The sequence below is a fragment of the Myzus persicae genome, unplaced genomic scaffold, assembly GCF_001856785.1.
Source record: "Myzus persicae strain clone G006 unplaced genomic scaffold, MPER_G0061.0, whole genome shotgun sequence".
NCBI lineage: Eukaryota > Metazoa > Arthropoda > Insecta > Hemiptera > Aphididae > Myzus > Myzus persicae.
Window position 1 is genome coordinate 57877 of NW_019104277.1, and position 17132 is coordinate 75008.

General features: G+C 29.9%; 2 protein-coding genes across 2 annotated transcripts; both read right to left on the bottom strand.

The window, feature by feature from the left end:
- Positions 1-10278: 10278 nt before the first annotated feature.
- LOC111040788 lies at positions 10279-12019 on the bottom strand. The gene is made up of 4 exons (XM_022324801.1): positions 12004-12019; positions 11746-11931; positions 11229-11655; positions 10279-11125 (listed from the first exon to the last, which is right to left on the bottom strand). Exons 1-4 carry the CDS (start codon positions 12017-12019, stop codon positions 10867-10869), a joined length of 888 nt encoding a protein of 295 aa, XP_022180493.1. The 3' UTR covers positions 10279-10866.
- A 145-nt stretch (positions 12020-12164) lies between these two features.
- Positions 12165-12752, bottom strand: LOC111040786. The gene is made up of 2 exons (XM_022324799.1): positions 12586-12752; positions 12165-12513 (listed from the first exon to the last, which is right to left on the bottom strand). The coding sequence occupies exons 1-2, from the start codon at positions 12635-12637 to the stop codon at positions 12233-12235; spliced, it is 333 nt and encodes a 110-aa protein (XP_022180491.1). The 5' UTR covers positions 12638-12752; the 3' UTR covers positions 12165-12232.
- Positions 12753-17132: the final 4380 nt, after the last annotated feature.

A 17132-nucleotide genomic window follows, 5' to 3' on the forward strand; every position in this document is an offset into this window, starting at 1 on the left:
TTATGTGTTTTTATTCTCACTTAAATAAATTCAAACATATTCGCCTAAGAATTTTATAATATTTTCTTCTAAACGAACAAATGCTCTTCGAGCTACAGATATTTTATTCACAGAAGTTTACAATATATTCTTTTCATAATACGTATACTCTTCGAGTCACAATTATATAATATTTATATAGAGATATTACAACGCAACTCACGTTGGGTATAAATATTTCGGGGAACGGCGATGATGACTCGTCCCACGGTGTATCGGCAGCTGTGGATCTGGAATATGACGGTGATGTTTTATGACGAGTGTCAATAGAGATGATCCAAGCGCGGGCGATGACGGNAATACAGATTCTCCAAAAATATCACTTAGCGACTTGCATGAAATATTCCATGATCAAACTAGTGACAGATTTACAAAAATTAATAATCTCAAATCACGATTAGATACCTTGATTGAAGAAGGTATTTGGGAACCATGTCAAGTTTTTCCATCAATGGACAGTTATGAGGAACACACTAGCATTAGAGATTGTGTTGTATACTATGTATGTGGGTATGTAACGAAACAAATTTTAAAAAGAAAAAAATGTCCCAAATGCATTGAATATTTAAAAGATGGCAACATCGAGCATCCTGCAGCTAAACTTATTGCTTTAAAATCAAGAGGTAACCTTGTATATCCAAACACTTATTTGTATGAATTCCTCAGTAAAGTTGAAAGTTCCTTTGCTAAACATTGTACACATTTTGATGTATTTGAAAGAGTCATAGATGAAGTTGTTGAAAGTAAATTTGAATTCAAATATTATACATGTGCAGAACATCAACTTGAAGTGGCTACAGATATTTTAGTTTATTTCATTCAAATGAGGTTACGCCAATACACATATCAAGAAAACCTTAAATTAAAAAAAGTATCAAGAGAAAAAAAGAAAATATCGAAATTATATAATACATGATAATTAAATTACATTAAAATATTAAATACTTGCTTATACTTGCTTGGCTTTTGCTTATTGCTTTTAACAATTAGTGTATGAATTCTTAAAAAAAAAAATATATATATAATATGTTGAAATAAAAAAAATTAATGTTTCTAGGATTCGAGAATTTAACATACAATTCATGGAATGATTGGGAGTACAATTGATCAATTGCAAAATGTGATTAAATCTGTTAAAAATGTTATAAAATTAAAAATATTTATTTTCAAAATTGAACATGTGAGTTAGTGTTACCTACATTTCTTTCATGAAATGTTTCACTAAGCTTATTTTATAAAAACCTAATTTACAGACTTATCTGTTAATTAAATAATTCAAACCAAGTTGAACCAATGAACAATTTAACATTCAACATTTTTACTTAGAACAATTTTTTACAGAACTTAACTGCTTTTTTGTTTAAGTACAAAACTACAATCTATTGTATGTTTTACATGTAAAAGTCGGGTCGACTACTACTAGCGCTTTTAGTTCACTAGTCACACCACTTGTACATGTGATAACGTGACGTGCTCCAACCTTAGTAGATAACCGTGATCGGAGTTGACAACATTTTTAAATGAACGGTGTAAAATATTAGAGGCGATTGATACCTCAAAAAATTTATCGAATAAATTAAATACGTCGCATTATACGCAGTCTAAGCAAAATTATCGCAATCCAAATGATAAAAACGTCCAATTTAAAAATAATAAAAAAGTAAATGCATTTGTTGCTACCAATCGTTTAGCATGTTATTTATGCAAACAGTCACATCCTATTTACAAGTGTCAAAAATATATCGCGCTCAATGCGAATGAAAGAGCACTAAAGGTTGATGAACTAAACCTATGTCGCAATTGCCTGGGTACGGGCCACACGGATGTACAGGTGTGCAGGTCGAAAAGGGTATGCTCCAAATGTGATAAAGCACATAATACGTTGCTGCATGGTGATGTACCACAAGTTGTACAAAATCCGTCTACGTCAAATGTGTCTAATTCGGAAGTGGTGGTGAGTCACGCCGCCCGTGGTCAAACGAGCGAACAAGTACTATTAGCGACTGCAGAGGTACATATATTAAATGCATGCGGCGAACTAGTTGTATGCAGGGCATTACTAGATAACGGCTCACAGATAAATATTTTGACCGAAGCAATGGCACAGCGATTAGGTCTTGCGAGAACAAAAATAAATAAATCAATAACAGGTATAAATGAGGTAGTGAGCATGAACTAAGATATACAGGACTGGACACTGTTGGGTGGGCGGGTATGAGGGGTACGGTCAGTAAATGTTACGCCGCTCCTTTAAGTGGATCTGGCGCAATCTATGAGAATAACTTAGCAATCTAATTAAAAACAATTTGCATGCTATAAAGTATATAAATACATATTACAAAAATAAAATAAAACAAAAATATGTTTATTTTAACACATTATAGTAGCATTCTATACCGTACATGCTTTAAGCATACTGTTTTAAATTTTGTTTATCCTTATTACCTTCATAAAAATTTAAAAATGGTTAACAACTGTTCTGTGCTACTATGTAAAAGTCGAAAGCACATTAAAAAATACTCGATATTTCAAGCGCCGAAAAATAAAGATACTTCTGAAATATGGTCCAAAATTGTATCAAAAGTTAATCGCAAACAAACTACAGTAAAATATTTGTGTGAACTCCACTTTACTAATGACGATATTATAAGGAATTATTTTGGTAGTTGTAATAGGTATGCTAATATTAAACAGAGGTAACTGTGTAACTGTCTGGTATTACATTATTTGAATAATTATAATAATTGTTAACCCCTACAAAATTATTCTAATTTGTTTGGTAATAAAATAATATTAAATTAATTTTTTTCTTTTAGTTCAAGTTCTACAGATAATGTTTCATTTTCTTCGTCTGATATAGTGACTCCACTGACTGCTACTAAGCCTAGGCTAAAAAAAAATGCTATTCCTTCAATTTTTGAAATAAATGGTTAGTGTAATGATTTAATTACATGGATATATGTATATAATATAAAAAAATATATATATTCAATTCATCTTATTTTTAGATCAACATATTATTGCTACTAGTAATTCTTTAAGTGATGGTGTTTATAACATACCTTCAACATCAAATAGTAACTATTATTGTTCTGATATACTACAATCGTCTATGTATGAGGTACCTAAATAAAAAAATAATTAAAATATTTAACTATTTTAGAGTTTATTAAGAGTTTCTTATAATGAGAAAAAATAAACTAAGGTATGAATGTATTAAGTATTTCTAACCTAAGATTTCTTTTTAGTCTTTACCACTTCAACCATCTTGTAGAAAACAACTTAAGTGGTCTCCAAAAAATGAAATTTTGCCAGAACCATTACCATGTCCACAAAATGAAATTGTGCTAGAATTGTTATCACATCCACAGAATGATGAAGTAATATTAAATAAATATAAAATAGTTCCCCTCTGCTAAAAAAAAGAACCCAAAAATACTAAATAAATATTTAACTATCTGTTTTTACTTTTTTTATTAGTCTCCAATAGCTGGCTTGTTTGATTCCTATTATGATTTTGAGAAAAATTACAAACATATAGTTTTACCTATTGGTTGGAATAGTGTACGTGAAGATGATGCAATTGTTTTTTATTTTGTGCGTACAAATGGCTACAATAAAATGGCTGTTGTTGAAAAACAATTAGTATTTACTAAAGATGAAAATGTTGAGTGCTATGTATTAAATATCCCTGTACAGTTGGATGATTTTGAAATGACAAAAATTTATTTTCCCTTTTCTTCACAATTAATTGAAGAAACTTTGTGTGGTTTAAATGATATTCAAACGTGTAATGGTGGTCCTAGTCCAGTTAATTTTAAAGGTACAAAGAAATTAACTAAATTTTCAATGAGGATATATTTTCAAGTCTTTCATCACATTTAGGAGTTATTGTGAAGCATACAAATTTGGATATAACTAATGTTTGGCGTCATGTTCAATGTCCTATGTTGATTTGTGGTAACAACCAAATCTGTAATAGATGCAAAAAATTGTTTGCGTTATTCAGAGTTTACAGAAAGCGCCTTGGCAGTGAACAAAAAAAATATATTGGACCAACACTTACACCAACTCGTGCTTCAAGGTTGCAAAAAATGATGAAATCAAAGCACAGTCTTCAAAAATCAAATCTCAGGTTAATTTTTATCGATGTAATAATATTTTATTTGATCAGTATGTTCAACGTTTTTATTTTATTTGTAGGAAACAAAATATTATTAATAATGTAGTATCTGAATTGAGTAAAAAAAATGAAGAAATGAAAATGTTAACTGATGCTTCTATTCAAAATATATTACAACAGTCAAATTTAAACGAATCTCAGCGCACACTAATTCAAGAAATTATATCGACTAGTAAAGTTTCAAATCTGACTCGTAGAAGATATACAGACAATTGGATTTTACTCTGTATTCTTCTTCATATAAGGTAATTTATCAGATCAACATAAAATGTATTTTATGTATTCATTAAACAAAATGTCAAATACTTGTTTAGATCTCCAAAAGAGTATAAGTTTCTGAGAAAGCAACAATTTCTACCATTGCCATCACCTAAAACAATAAAAAGATATCTTTCATTAGTAAATACCACGTGTGGATTTGATGATAAATTTTTCCAATTATTCAAAAAAAAAATTGATTTACTCAAAAACGAAGAACGGCATGCTATACTTGTATTTGACGAAATTTTTCTGAGGGAAAGTTTGTCTGTGAACACAAATAAATTAACCTATATAGGATTTGAAGATTTGGGAGATGAGATAACAAGTGAAAAATATGGAGAAAAGGCTGATCATGGGCTAGTCTTCTTATTTAGGAGCCTGGCTTCGAGTTATTCTCAACCCATAGCAATGTTTGCATCTAAAGGTCCTGTTCCAGGTAAGTATTGTTTTATAATGCATAAACACCTGTAGTAAATATTAAGAGAATACATTTCAGTAAATCATTTTTACCTGAAGTAATATTAAATAAAAAAATGATATAATATATTACATTTTATTGTTAGGTAAAATTCTAGCTCAACTTATTTTAAAATCTATCGCGCTTCTTGAAAACGTTGGAGCAAAAGTAGACGGTGTTGTCTCTGATGGTGCTTCTAGTAATAGGAAAGTTTGGAAAGAGTTTGGTGTGAGTGGTGAATTTGAAAATGTTAAAAACTACTTTACTCATCCATTGGACAAGAACAGAAACATTTTCATGTTCTCAGATGCACCTCATCTTATGAAAACAGTCCGCAATAGAATATACAATAAAAAGTATTTAAAGGTAAGCTGTATTACTTGTATCATTTCTCAAATGTAGTCTAACATTTTTCTTGTGAATAAGACATGTTCTTAATATTGCATTAAAATATTAGGTAAGTCCTGATAAAAAATGTATCAGTTGGTTTCATTTCGTGGAAGTTTTCAACAGAGATTCTTAGAGTTTGTCCAAAAATAATCAAGAGGCATTTGTTTTTGGATAATTTGGCTAAAATTAGTGTTAAGCTGGCCACACAGGTATACCTATAACACAATTTAGTTATTTTAACTGATATTATTTTATTTAGAACCTAATTATTATGTATGATCTTAAGGTATTAAGTCAATCTATGGCAGATGGAATTAAGTTTTATAGAGAAAGTCAATGTGCAGGACTTGGTGGGAGTGAAGAAACTGAAGAGTTTACTAGGCTATTTAACAACTGTTTCGATGCATTAAATAGAAAATTTTCAAAAGAGGGTATACGGGAAAATAGCAATGACCTAATAGTAAATTACCTCTATGCATTTTATTATTGTAATTTAATTAAGTATTTAAATAATTTTAGTTTTAATTGTAGGTTTTACAGAATACTATTAATTTTATTAATGCTTGGGAACAAAATGTGAAAAATGGTTTGATTTCAAAAGATGACTATTTGACCAGCAATACAGCTGGTGGTTTAAGAGTGACTCTGAAGTCAACTATTGATTTAACTGAATATTTGTTAAATAAATGTGGCTTTAATTATGTATTAACTAATAAAATGAATCAAGACTCACTCGAAGTAAGAATAAACAAATATACATTAATTATATTTATATCTAATCATTTCATTTTCTTTAGTTATTTTTTGGAACTGTTCGCCAAGCTTCAGGTCCTAATGATCATCCTTCCACACCAACATTCATACAAATATATAAAATTCTCTCTGTTTATTCTATACTTAAACCTCCATCTACCGGAAATTGTGAATTGCTTAACACTGATGTACCTAAAATTAGTATGATGGATATAAAAACAATATATGAAAATAATGGTTATATATTAATATCTCATTTTACTATTTTTAAGCCGGAAAAAATTGATTTATTGATTGGTGCCGACACCTATTGGGAAATAATGTGCTCGGGAAATTTCAAACTGCACACAATGGGTCCGTACTTGCAGCAAACAATGTTCGGCTGGATTATTGTAGGACCAGTGAATGAAATTTCATCAAAAAATAATTCGATGGCTTGCTTTGTAATAAGTGAAGATAATTATTCAAATTTGGAAAAGGATATTGAAGAATTTTGGAAAATCGAAGAATTTTCCAATGCAAATATGGACGAAACGTCGGAAGATAGTATTTGTAGAAAACATTTTGAAGATCATGTATCAGTAGATTCCACGGGAAAATTTGTAGTAAAATTGCCGTTTCGAGATAACGTAGACATGTTAGGCGAGTCATATAACATAGCGTTAAAAAGGTTTTTATCGTTAGAGCGTCGTCTCGGGAAAAATCCCGAGCGATATAGTCAATATAAAGGGTTCATGGAAGAATATGAGCATTTGGGACATATGGAGAAAGTTAATGAGAACAATGACCTATCAGTGAAAACGTATTACATGCCACACTCTTACGTTCTTAATGATAGTAGCCGATCAACTAAATTACGAGTGGTATTTGACGGCTCATGCAAATCAGAATCTGGATTATCGCTAAACGATGTATTGTTAAAAGGTCCTATATTACAAGATGACCTCACATTAATTGTTACGAGATTTCGTACACATAAATATGCATTTTCAGCTGATATTAAAAAAATGTATAGGCAAGTATGGGTTGATAATGCAGATAGAGATTATCAGCGCATATTGTGGCGCGGTGATCCTAATGAGCCTATTAAGAAATATAGATTGTGTACAGTAACTTACGGAACGGTACCTGCAAGTTTCTTATCGGTTGCGTGTCTTCATAAATCGGCGGATGTAAATAAAATACGTCCGGAGATAGCTCAGATAATAAAGCATGATTTTTGTGTTGACGATTGTTTAACGGGCGCCTCAACATTATCGGAGGCTTTAAATTTGCGTAATGAATTAATTAAATGTTTAAGTAACAATGGATTTGAATTAAGCAAGTGGACAGCTAATCATGCCGATTTATTAAAATATATACCAATTCCTAATGAAAACTCACTATACTCGTTAAATATGGAAACTGAAGCAATAAAAACATTAGGTTTGTATTGGGATTCAAACTCGGATAGTTTCATTTATAAAGTGTCGTTACCAATACCTGAACATAAGATAACCAAACGAAGTATTTTATCTAATATAGCACGTCTATTCGACCCGCTCGGATTGCTCGGACCGGTTATCGTGGTAGCTAAAATATTAATGCAACAATTATGGAAATTAAAAATAAATTGGGATGATGAATTATCAACAGAAATTCAAATAAAATGGAAAAAATATTTAAAGGATTTAAATCAATGCAATAATCTAAGTGTCCCGCGCTGGTTGCAGTGTGACGACACAGAAAAAATATATATACACGGATTTGCCGATGCATCGTGCAAAGCGTACGGGGCTTGTTTATATGTAGTATGCACGCGCGCGGACGGTAGTCGCCACTCACAACTAATATGCGCAAAATCAAGAATTGCGCCGATAAGTATAATAACAATACCGCGATTAGAGTTATGCGCTGCCTTACTATTATCAAAATTAATAAAAAAAATAGTTCCAGCGTTACGAATTAATGTTACGAATATTTATTGCTGGAGTGATTCTAAGGTGGTACCATAGATTAGTATGTTATAATAGATGCGCGACTCAATGTTAAATTGTTGGTCTGCCAAAACCGCTCCCTGTGGCCGTACGTATATACTAAAACAGTGTTAACATCGATACTAGGTATTCGATATTGTATTATCGATAGTTACTATCGATAATTAGAATTGATAATAATCGATAGTTTGTTTAGTAATTAATAGTTTACGAATGAAATAAAAAACAATTAAGTTAAAATTACAACATTTTTATTTATTGGTATAAAATATATAGTATTAAAATTAAGATAATTACATATATAACATACATAGTCAAACATAATATTAAAATTTAACAAAAAACAAATATAGCTGGTTTTCAGCACATGTTTTAGTATAACTGTGTAAAAAAAATAGTAATACAATGTAACAAATATTTTAAACAAAATTAAATTTCTGTTGAATTTTTCGTTTGCTATGCTTCAGATACCATGCGTGGGCGATGTTTTTCATGGGATCAGTTTCACGCTGTTGAATTTTACGTTTACCGAGTAAAATACGATTAACCTCAGTACAATAATGGTTCATCATCAACTTAATGACCATATTTATTATTTTTGATGGAAATATATCTCGGTGATCAGGACAGTTCAAAATATCATTAAAATTGAAATTCTTTGAGACGTTTAATGCTAGATTGTGTAAAATTTTTTCGTGATGACATACCATTGGCATTTGTTGACCCACATAACAAATTATTTGTTGAATAATTTTTCGGAAAGAAGAAGATGTATACTTTAACGAATTTCGGCCAGTTTGGTACTCTCGAGCAGCGATAAGTTGGTTTTCTTTATTTGCACTATTACCACAAAGATGGCGAAGGCAGTATTTACAGTTTTTTAAGACATCTTTGTTTAATTTTTTCAATATGTACCCGGCTATATATGTTTGTGTTTGTCCTTGTATAAATTCAGTTGTTGAAGACAATTGATGAATTGTTTCCGGTAGATCTGCAGCTATAGTTTTGTTAGTGGTAGGTGATGAAAATTGGGCTGCCTTATCAAACAAATTTTTAAAAGAGGTAAGACTACCTTCAGTAAAATCTTCCTCGCAATTTGCTCCGGGTGAATGTGGTGAAATCAAGTTGTTTAGAACCAATGTTTTGTATGAAGAAACAAATGAATGACAATTCGGATTAATTGAACCTATTGACCGAATAGCTCCAAAGAAGTTTTCCAGGGAATCCTGGTTCAAATGTCTTGGCAGGATTGACCGAATACCTTGTGAGGCCAATACATTATATAGAGTTTGAAACGCTGAAAAATTAATATTTTAATTATTGTAATTTAAGCGATTTAATTGATAATTGTTTTCAAATAAATTACCTTTAATTGTTGATATCCAATTCTGAATGGTTGGAGTTGATATTTTTTTGCCCTTTTTGTTAACAAAACTCATTGTACTGAGTATTTTCAAACTTTTTGCCCAAAGGTTGTGATGAGGACTATTGTTTTTAACAGCTGTGCGGTATATTTTACCATCAACAGGTTTGTCAAAACTACCATTGAAAGAATCAAATAAGTCGTCAAAAAAGTAACACACAGAAGCAGTGTCTTTAGCACCAGAGTTTATGATATCTCGAGCTGTAAAATATCAAAACTATTAATATGACATATTAAAAACTATATATATATATATATGTATACAAGGCTAGAGTAGTTTCCTATATAATAAGTAATAAGAAATAAATAATTAATACTTAAAAATATAATAAAATAATTTATTTAATAGATACCTACTATTATTATAGACTTGGTAAAATACTAAATCATTAAAACGAGTCAAATTGTTTATATTTACATAATTTAATACTTATATAAATATATTCATCATATGAAATAGTTGGATAATCTTTTAACATATACTATAAATTTAGTCATGAACACAGCCTATACTTAAAATATAAATTTAAACGTAAATAAATAGCATTAATCTTTATGCTAAAAAAAAAATTGCGTTAAAAATTATTTTTCTTTATTGTGTTAAATCAAACTAAAAATTATCTAAACTTATTACTTAAAATAAAAAATTAATTCGTTAATTTCACGTTAATTAAAAAATAAATTTAGTAAGTTAATAGTTAAGTTAATGAATACCCAAAAGTAACTAGTTAAGTTAAAAAGTTTAAATTAAATTAACTTTTTAACTTAGCTTTAACTTTTTAACTCGTTAATGCCCAGCCTTGTATATATATATATATATAACATACTACACTTACAAGCTAAAAAATTCATTGTGGACGCTACTCGTTGTGAAAACACTTGTGTAGCATATTTCACTTTCATTTTTTTAACTTTCTCGGGAATGATGTGCTGATCTGTAAGTCTTGGCAACATCTTACAATCTGGTGTTTGACTATCAACATTATACAACTCTACCAAATGAGACCATTTTGCTTCTTTCTTAATATCATCAACATAAAATATTAAGTTTTTCGTCATTAAATTGTTTCTGATGCACTTCATTAAATGTGGGACATCATAAATGTGGACCAATTTCAAAAGTTGTTTATTTTTCAATTGAACTTCATAAAATTCATCATTGTAAGCAGTATTATTTTTTAAATGCGAAGCCCTCGTCTCTCGTTTCAAATTGCTTATGGCACTTACATTAGCCGAACCTTGGTCACTTATTGTAGCTACTACTCGTAAACCAGTATCGTGTACTTTCTGAATAACCTATGAATATACATCACATCATTATTAAACACCTATATTATACTATAACATATTATGACAAAAAAAATACATGTATTAACTGTATGAATCATAATATATTCAAACTAATTACCTCTTTTAACTGACGAACCAATTCATCGTGTTTTGTTGCCCCTTGACAAAATGAATAAGAAACAGGTTGTTTAAATTTTTTTTTAATACCTCGTACCATAAAAACCAACGCATGGTCTGCAACATTTTGGCTTTTATACATTCCTGTATCAACAAACCCATCAATATTGTCAGTTACTGGATTGTAAGTTATACCACTCGACAAACACACTTCATCAAATAATACTGTACAGTACCTAAAGAGTAATAAAACAAATTATATAACTAATCAATCATATCTTTTTAGTTACAAATCCTTACCGTTCTGAAGGTTTCAGTTTTTTTATATTGTCTTAAAGCACATCCATCATCAACGGAGAAATACCAGGACTTATTGTTATACTGCCTAAGATAACATTAAGTGTTCTTTTGGAAGGCAACGTGAACATTTGCGATAAGAGTCTATAACATTTCGGACTTCTTTTATACAACGAGAGGCTCAGCATTTTTTCTTCTAGTGAAAATCGACGACCATTACTCTTTTTGTTTGATTCCCGGATTTGAAGTCTTGTAAAAAGTGATGCAGCAGCAGAAAGTTTGTCAGAGAATTTGTCAATTAAATAGCTGTTGGCAAATTTGTCAGCTTCCCGTAACCGTGTTTTAAATAATGCCTTTTTCGTATTCATTCGACGATATTTTTTTATCACATTTGTTGTCAATTTGTAAAAACGTTTGCACCTAGGTGTTAACGAACTGCATTTTTTTACTCCAATGCTAGCTAACAAACCTATACATATATTTAAAAATTAAAAGTAGTTAAGAAGTCTAAATTATTTACACAAACAATTTGAATATAATTATTAAAATATAAACCAACCAAAGCTTTTATTGGACTTGGGAACTCTAATAGATTTAGGAGGAACTGTTTTTAAGCCATCAACATTAACTACATGCATTACATGCGCATTCTTAGCAGTTGGTTCATTAACTAGATCATTGGATGCAATATCATCAAGCATATTATTTTCAATATTACTGACTACAGGTTCAACATGCACACTATCTATATTCACAATTATAGTTAAGTGATAAAATAAATATTCTAGATTATACATAAGCAAAAATGTAAAATTACCAGCAATGAAGTCCATGTCATTTAATGAATTGTCTAAAAAACATACACCAGACATGAACGAATCATCGACATTTTGCTGGTCCTGTTGCTCATTTTCTGTAACTATATATTATATATTCAAATTGATTAGTATTAGCGCATGGGTAATAAAGCACTTGAGCACTGTGCCTAGGGCCTACAATAGCGTTAATCCGGGCAGTATTCAATAGATTATAATAATTGTATATAATTATTTGTAAACAATGTACATACCTGTGTGTTGAAAATTTTCTTTTAAGATATCAACATTAACCATTTCTCTATTTGGCAAGTTGATGGAGGGGTAAGCATTTGCATTTAGCTTTTTAGTACCAGGACTCGAACAATCATTAGTAAAATGCAAAGCACAGATAAATTTTTTAGAATAGACAGACATCGGATTCATGTCTTCCAAACCACCTACAATCTTCATCCAACTTTTAAGTCTGTCCATATCATTGCTAGGATTTGGAAACCGATGACATACCACATCTAATAAAAAGAAAACGCGACATATGAAACGGACATAACCTTATCTAGTACAATAAAATAATAAATGCATACCTTTTGATTGACAGTCACGTACAATACATTTATATGCATTTTTCGGAGGCATTATTACACACTAAAAACAAAACAAAACAATAACGAAATTCTAAAACTTCTTTTGGACAGTTTCGTAACTAATTTAACGACAAAAGTTTAAATTTGTTGTTGTCAATGAAAACACCAAAAAGTCATGTGGTCGGTAGAGCGCCGTCGCGATAACAAATAACCGCTGATACGCTGGACAGCCAACGCTAGTGGCGCGACCGGTGGGCGTACGGTATAAACTATATTGAACATATTGTTCCTATAGAGTTGCACCAGCCTGGTCAGTCCATCCCGTTACGCCAACGCGGAAATTATTATTACGTGCGCTAATCGCCACGATAATATATTGTATATTTTGTATTACGATATTTTTACGTGCGCTAATCGCCACGATAATATATTTTGTATTTTGTATTTCAATCTTTTTAGTGTGCGCTAATCGCCACGATATTATTTATATTTTGTATTTGTACATTGTATTACAGGGTAGGTAGCAGCTGGCCAGCCTTGCACCACAAATTGTGAGTTTTTGTATTATCATTTATTATTTATTGTAATTATTATCTATATTATTATCATTGTTGGGCCAGAAGGGCCGCATACCACGTTTACATTTATTATTTGTATTGATAACGTGCAACGGATTGAAATTATTGCGCTCTGGTGGTAACTGTATCAACTAGTTTCGGGAAAAGTTATATTGAACACATATTATAGACAATAGCTTATAATAACATAGGTACAACTATTATAAATTAATTATATTTGTGTTATTAAATGTTTGCTTCACAAAATGTTATTGTATTATCTGTTGATAACTGATTTCGACTTGCACATTGAAGTTTTTGAAAATTTTGAATTTAAAAATTTATAATGAATAATTTAGTGATCAAATATGGTTTCCAGAGTATTATTCCAAACTTTATTTTCCCAAATAATAAAGGATTAAATTTATATCAAAGTGGTCATGTATTCAATGTGGAAGAACATAGACTTGGAAATAGTTTTTGTAAACTTATAGGTTTTGTTGTTCGACAAACAAGTGTAACATTAGAACCATACAAAGTAGAACTGGAAGTAAGATACTTGAACAGTTAATTAATTTTTAATTAGAAATAAATATATTTTGCACCTTCAACATTAAAATTATATCAAGTATTATCTAATTTATTGTTGCAAATATTTGAGTAGATGTATAAATTGACCTAATTTTATATATCAGTAAAGGTTTATTGTTTAAATACTAAGTATACTACTATTAGAATTTTTTTTTTGTTATTAAAAATAATTTTCCTTCATTAATAATTTTCAATAGGTTACAAACTATAATATTTTTCTATACCTGATACTAAAATATTAATTTAATACCTATTTGATTTTTAAACTGTTTAAAATATTAAATTAAGTATAAATTAGTGTTGGAGACATTTAAATTTAAATTAAAGGTTTTGAACATGTATTTTTTATAAATTGATACAAACTAATAAGTCAATAGATATTATATTTTAATTTTTCTTCTATAATTTATTCAATATTATCACAACATTTATACAACTTCTTAAGTAAAATAGGTTTTACATCTACTTTTTGTTCTCAATTCAACTACGGGATATAACACTAGGTACGTCTTAATGTAAAATTTAAAATTGTTTATTACATTTTAACAGTTGGATGATGCAAGAAATTTAAAGTATGCTTCTTGCCAATGTCCTGCTGGATCTGGAAGTAGATGTAAACATATAGTGGCTGTAATTGCTTATGTTAATTCAGAAGATGGTACATCTAAAACAGATGAACCACAACAATGGGGGAAACCATCAAAGATGGGTGAAAAAATGTATAAAAAAGGGAAGCAGATTTCTGAACTTTTCCCTCCTAAAAGATTAAAATTAGATATAAAGAGTTTAACCCACGATGAACTTATTCAGCATCATAATGTATTAAAAATTCCATGTACTTTAAGTTTAAACCTAACACAAGAAAAACGTACAGATATTGAAAGGACTTGTCAAAATGTAATGAATTATATAATAAATGATTTAGAGGATCATTTTCTTACCGTAAAATGGGGCTACTTTGATAATTTTTTCAACTTTTTGTTACTTGTTTTTAGTATATGTTGTAAACTAACTCTTATAAATTTGTTTTAACAGTGTTTGAGGCTCAATTACATATGTATCTTGAAGTAGGCACTAGTTTTTTGATTTTAAGTGCATTAATTAATTTTATATGAATTTTCCTAATTCATTATCAATGTTATACTGCAAGTGGGGTAACTTTGATACAGTGTTTTTTTTTCCATTGGATGTAATGGCATTCAGCCAACTAAATCAAAGATACCCCTCGTTTTTTTCTAAGAGTTTTATTTTATTAGTTATAACCAAAAATGTTGAGTGGGGTAACTTTGATATAGCAATTATATATGTAAATTATTATTTTTTATACAACATTTTATTTTATTTTATATTTTATATAAGATAAAAACAATACAAATATAACATCTTTGAAATAAGATTAAAAACAATAAAAACATATTTTTTGTGAAATATAGTAAACACTTTATTAATTAATATCACACTTTTGATTTTAAAATTTTGATTATAAAATAAGTAATTAACAATACAAATATCATATCTTTGATATAAGATAAACTGTAATAAACAATAAAAACATCTTATTTTATATTATATGCAAAGAATAAAAGTAGCCAGTAGCTAATCAATTAAAACAATATAATAATTAATATTAATAAAAAAAATCAATATCACACTTTTGATTTTAAAACTTTTATAATAAAATAGGTAATTAACAATACAAATATCATACCTTTGATATAAGATAAATTGTAATAAACAATAAAAACATCTTTTTTTATGTAATATGATAAACAATAAAAGAATCCAGTTGCTAACCAATTAAAACAATATAATAAATAAGTATTAATAATACAAAATAAAATAGGTAATAGTCTTATAGGTAAACAGTTTGTAGGAACATTTGTTCAATTTTTACTCAGTCTTATGCTTCTTTAATATCAATAGAGTGTGAAAACTTATATCTGACTCTATTACCACTTGTCTCAATTTTTGGAGTATTTAGCAGCGCAATAATATCTTGTAAATCAACAGTAAATAAATCATTTTCTACAATTTTGAAAGATTGTCGTGTGGTGTCGATTGCCTTTAGCCCATTGACTCTGTATCCATTATTTAATTTATCTTGGATAATAGCTGCATAAACAAAATTAGTTGACTTTCTCTTTCCAGATTGCACTTTAACCAACACAAAAGATCCAATAGCTATGTTTTCATCACTAGGCTCTGTATACTCGGGAAGATCATCCTCCTCATCTACGATATGGTCGGATTCATGATCTGATGTCAGCGTCAGAACTGCGTCTTCGACATTTCCATCATCTTCTAGTATATTTTCTAAACCAATTAAAGCTGTAGTTATACTGGTGCCAGGGGGTACATACAGTTTTTTCCTTCTTTTTTTTGCATTCTCATCAGAATTACCATAACGTTGAGACTTTAAATAATCAGTTAAAGTGTCATTTAGAATTTCACTATTATTTTCATTATCATTTGGTAATTTTGATAACACTTGTTCTCTACATAATGGATAAATACCCGTGGCTCTAAAGGCAGACACCAAGTTTTTAGAAACACTATTTTTATCACCATAATTATCCATTGTTTCTAGAGCAATTTTTAGAATATTTGGAAAAGAAGCTTTCGGAATTGCTTTGATTCTAGTATTTTGACTCTTCCATTTGTCTAATGTACAACGCCAAGCTTGTTTGAGTGGTCGAAAGAAACCAACATCCAAAGGTTGAGTAAGATGAGTTGAATTTTTAGGGAGGCAAACAAAACTAATTTGATTCTTCTCACATTCAATTATTACTTCTTGCTGAATATGAGAAGATAAATTATCCCCTATTAACACTTTCTTACCAGGTAATCGTTTTGCATGGGGTAAAAAACTAAGGAAAAACCAGTCTTGAAAAGTAAGCCCATCAATCCAACCGTGTGGTGTACGGTTATACCTTGAACCTCTAGCACAACAAGGCTGGTCACAACAAGGGAAACCTTTGGGTCCATTCTCTGTCCAAGATTGCCAAATATCATTAGCCTTATATATAATATATGGAGGTAATAGTGTGCCACTCGCAGAACCACAAATCATTATTGATGTAGCTGTCTTACTATGGTTTTGTACTCTTTCTGGATACTTGGTGCCTCGAGCAAAAATAAGTTTTTTTTTCCCGGGGTCATCCTGAAGGTTACTTTCATCATAATTAAATATGTTTTGTGGGGGAATATCAACTAACACACCCTGCAAATTATCAAAATATTCAGTTATGATGGTGGGAGAGACTTCAGCCCTACACTTAGAAATTGATGTTGCAATTCGTTGTGTGACAAGATTCTTGTGACGTTTTATGATACTTCTGGCCCAATCAGGTCCGGGAAGATTGTTGGAAAATTTGGCCACACAGATACCTTTTCGGTCAA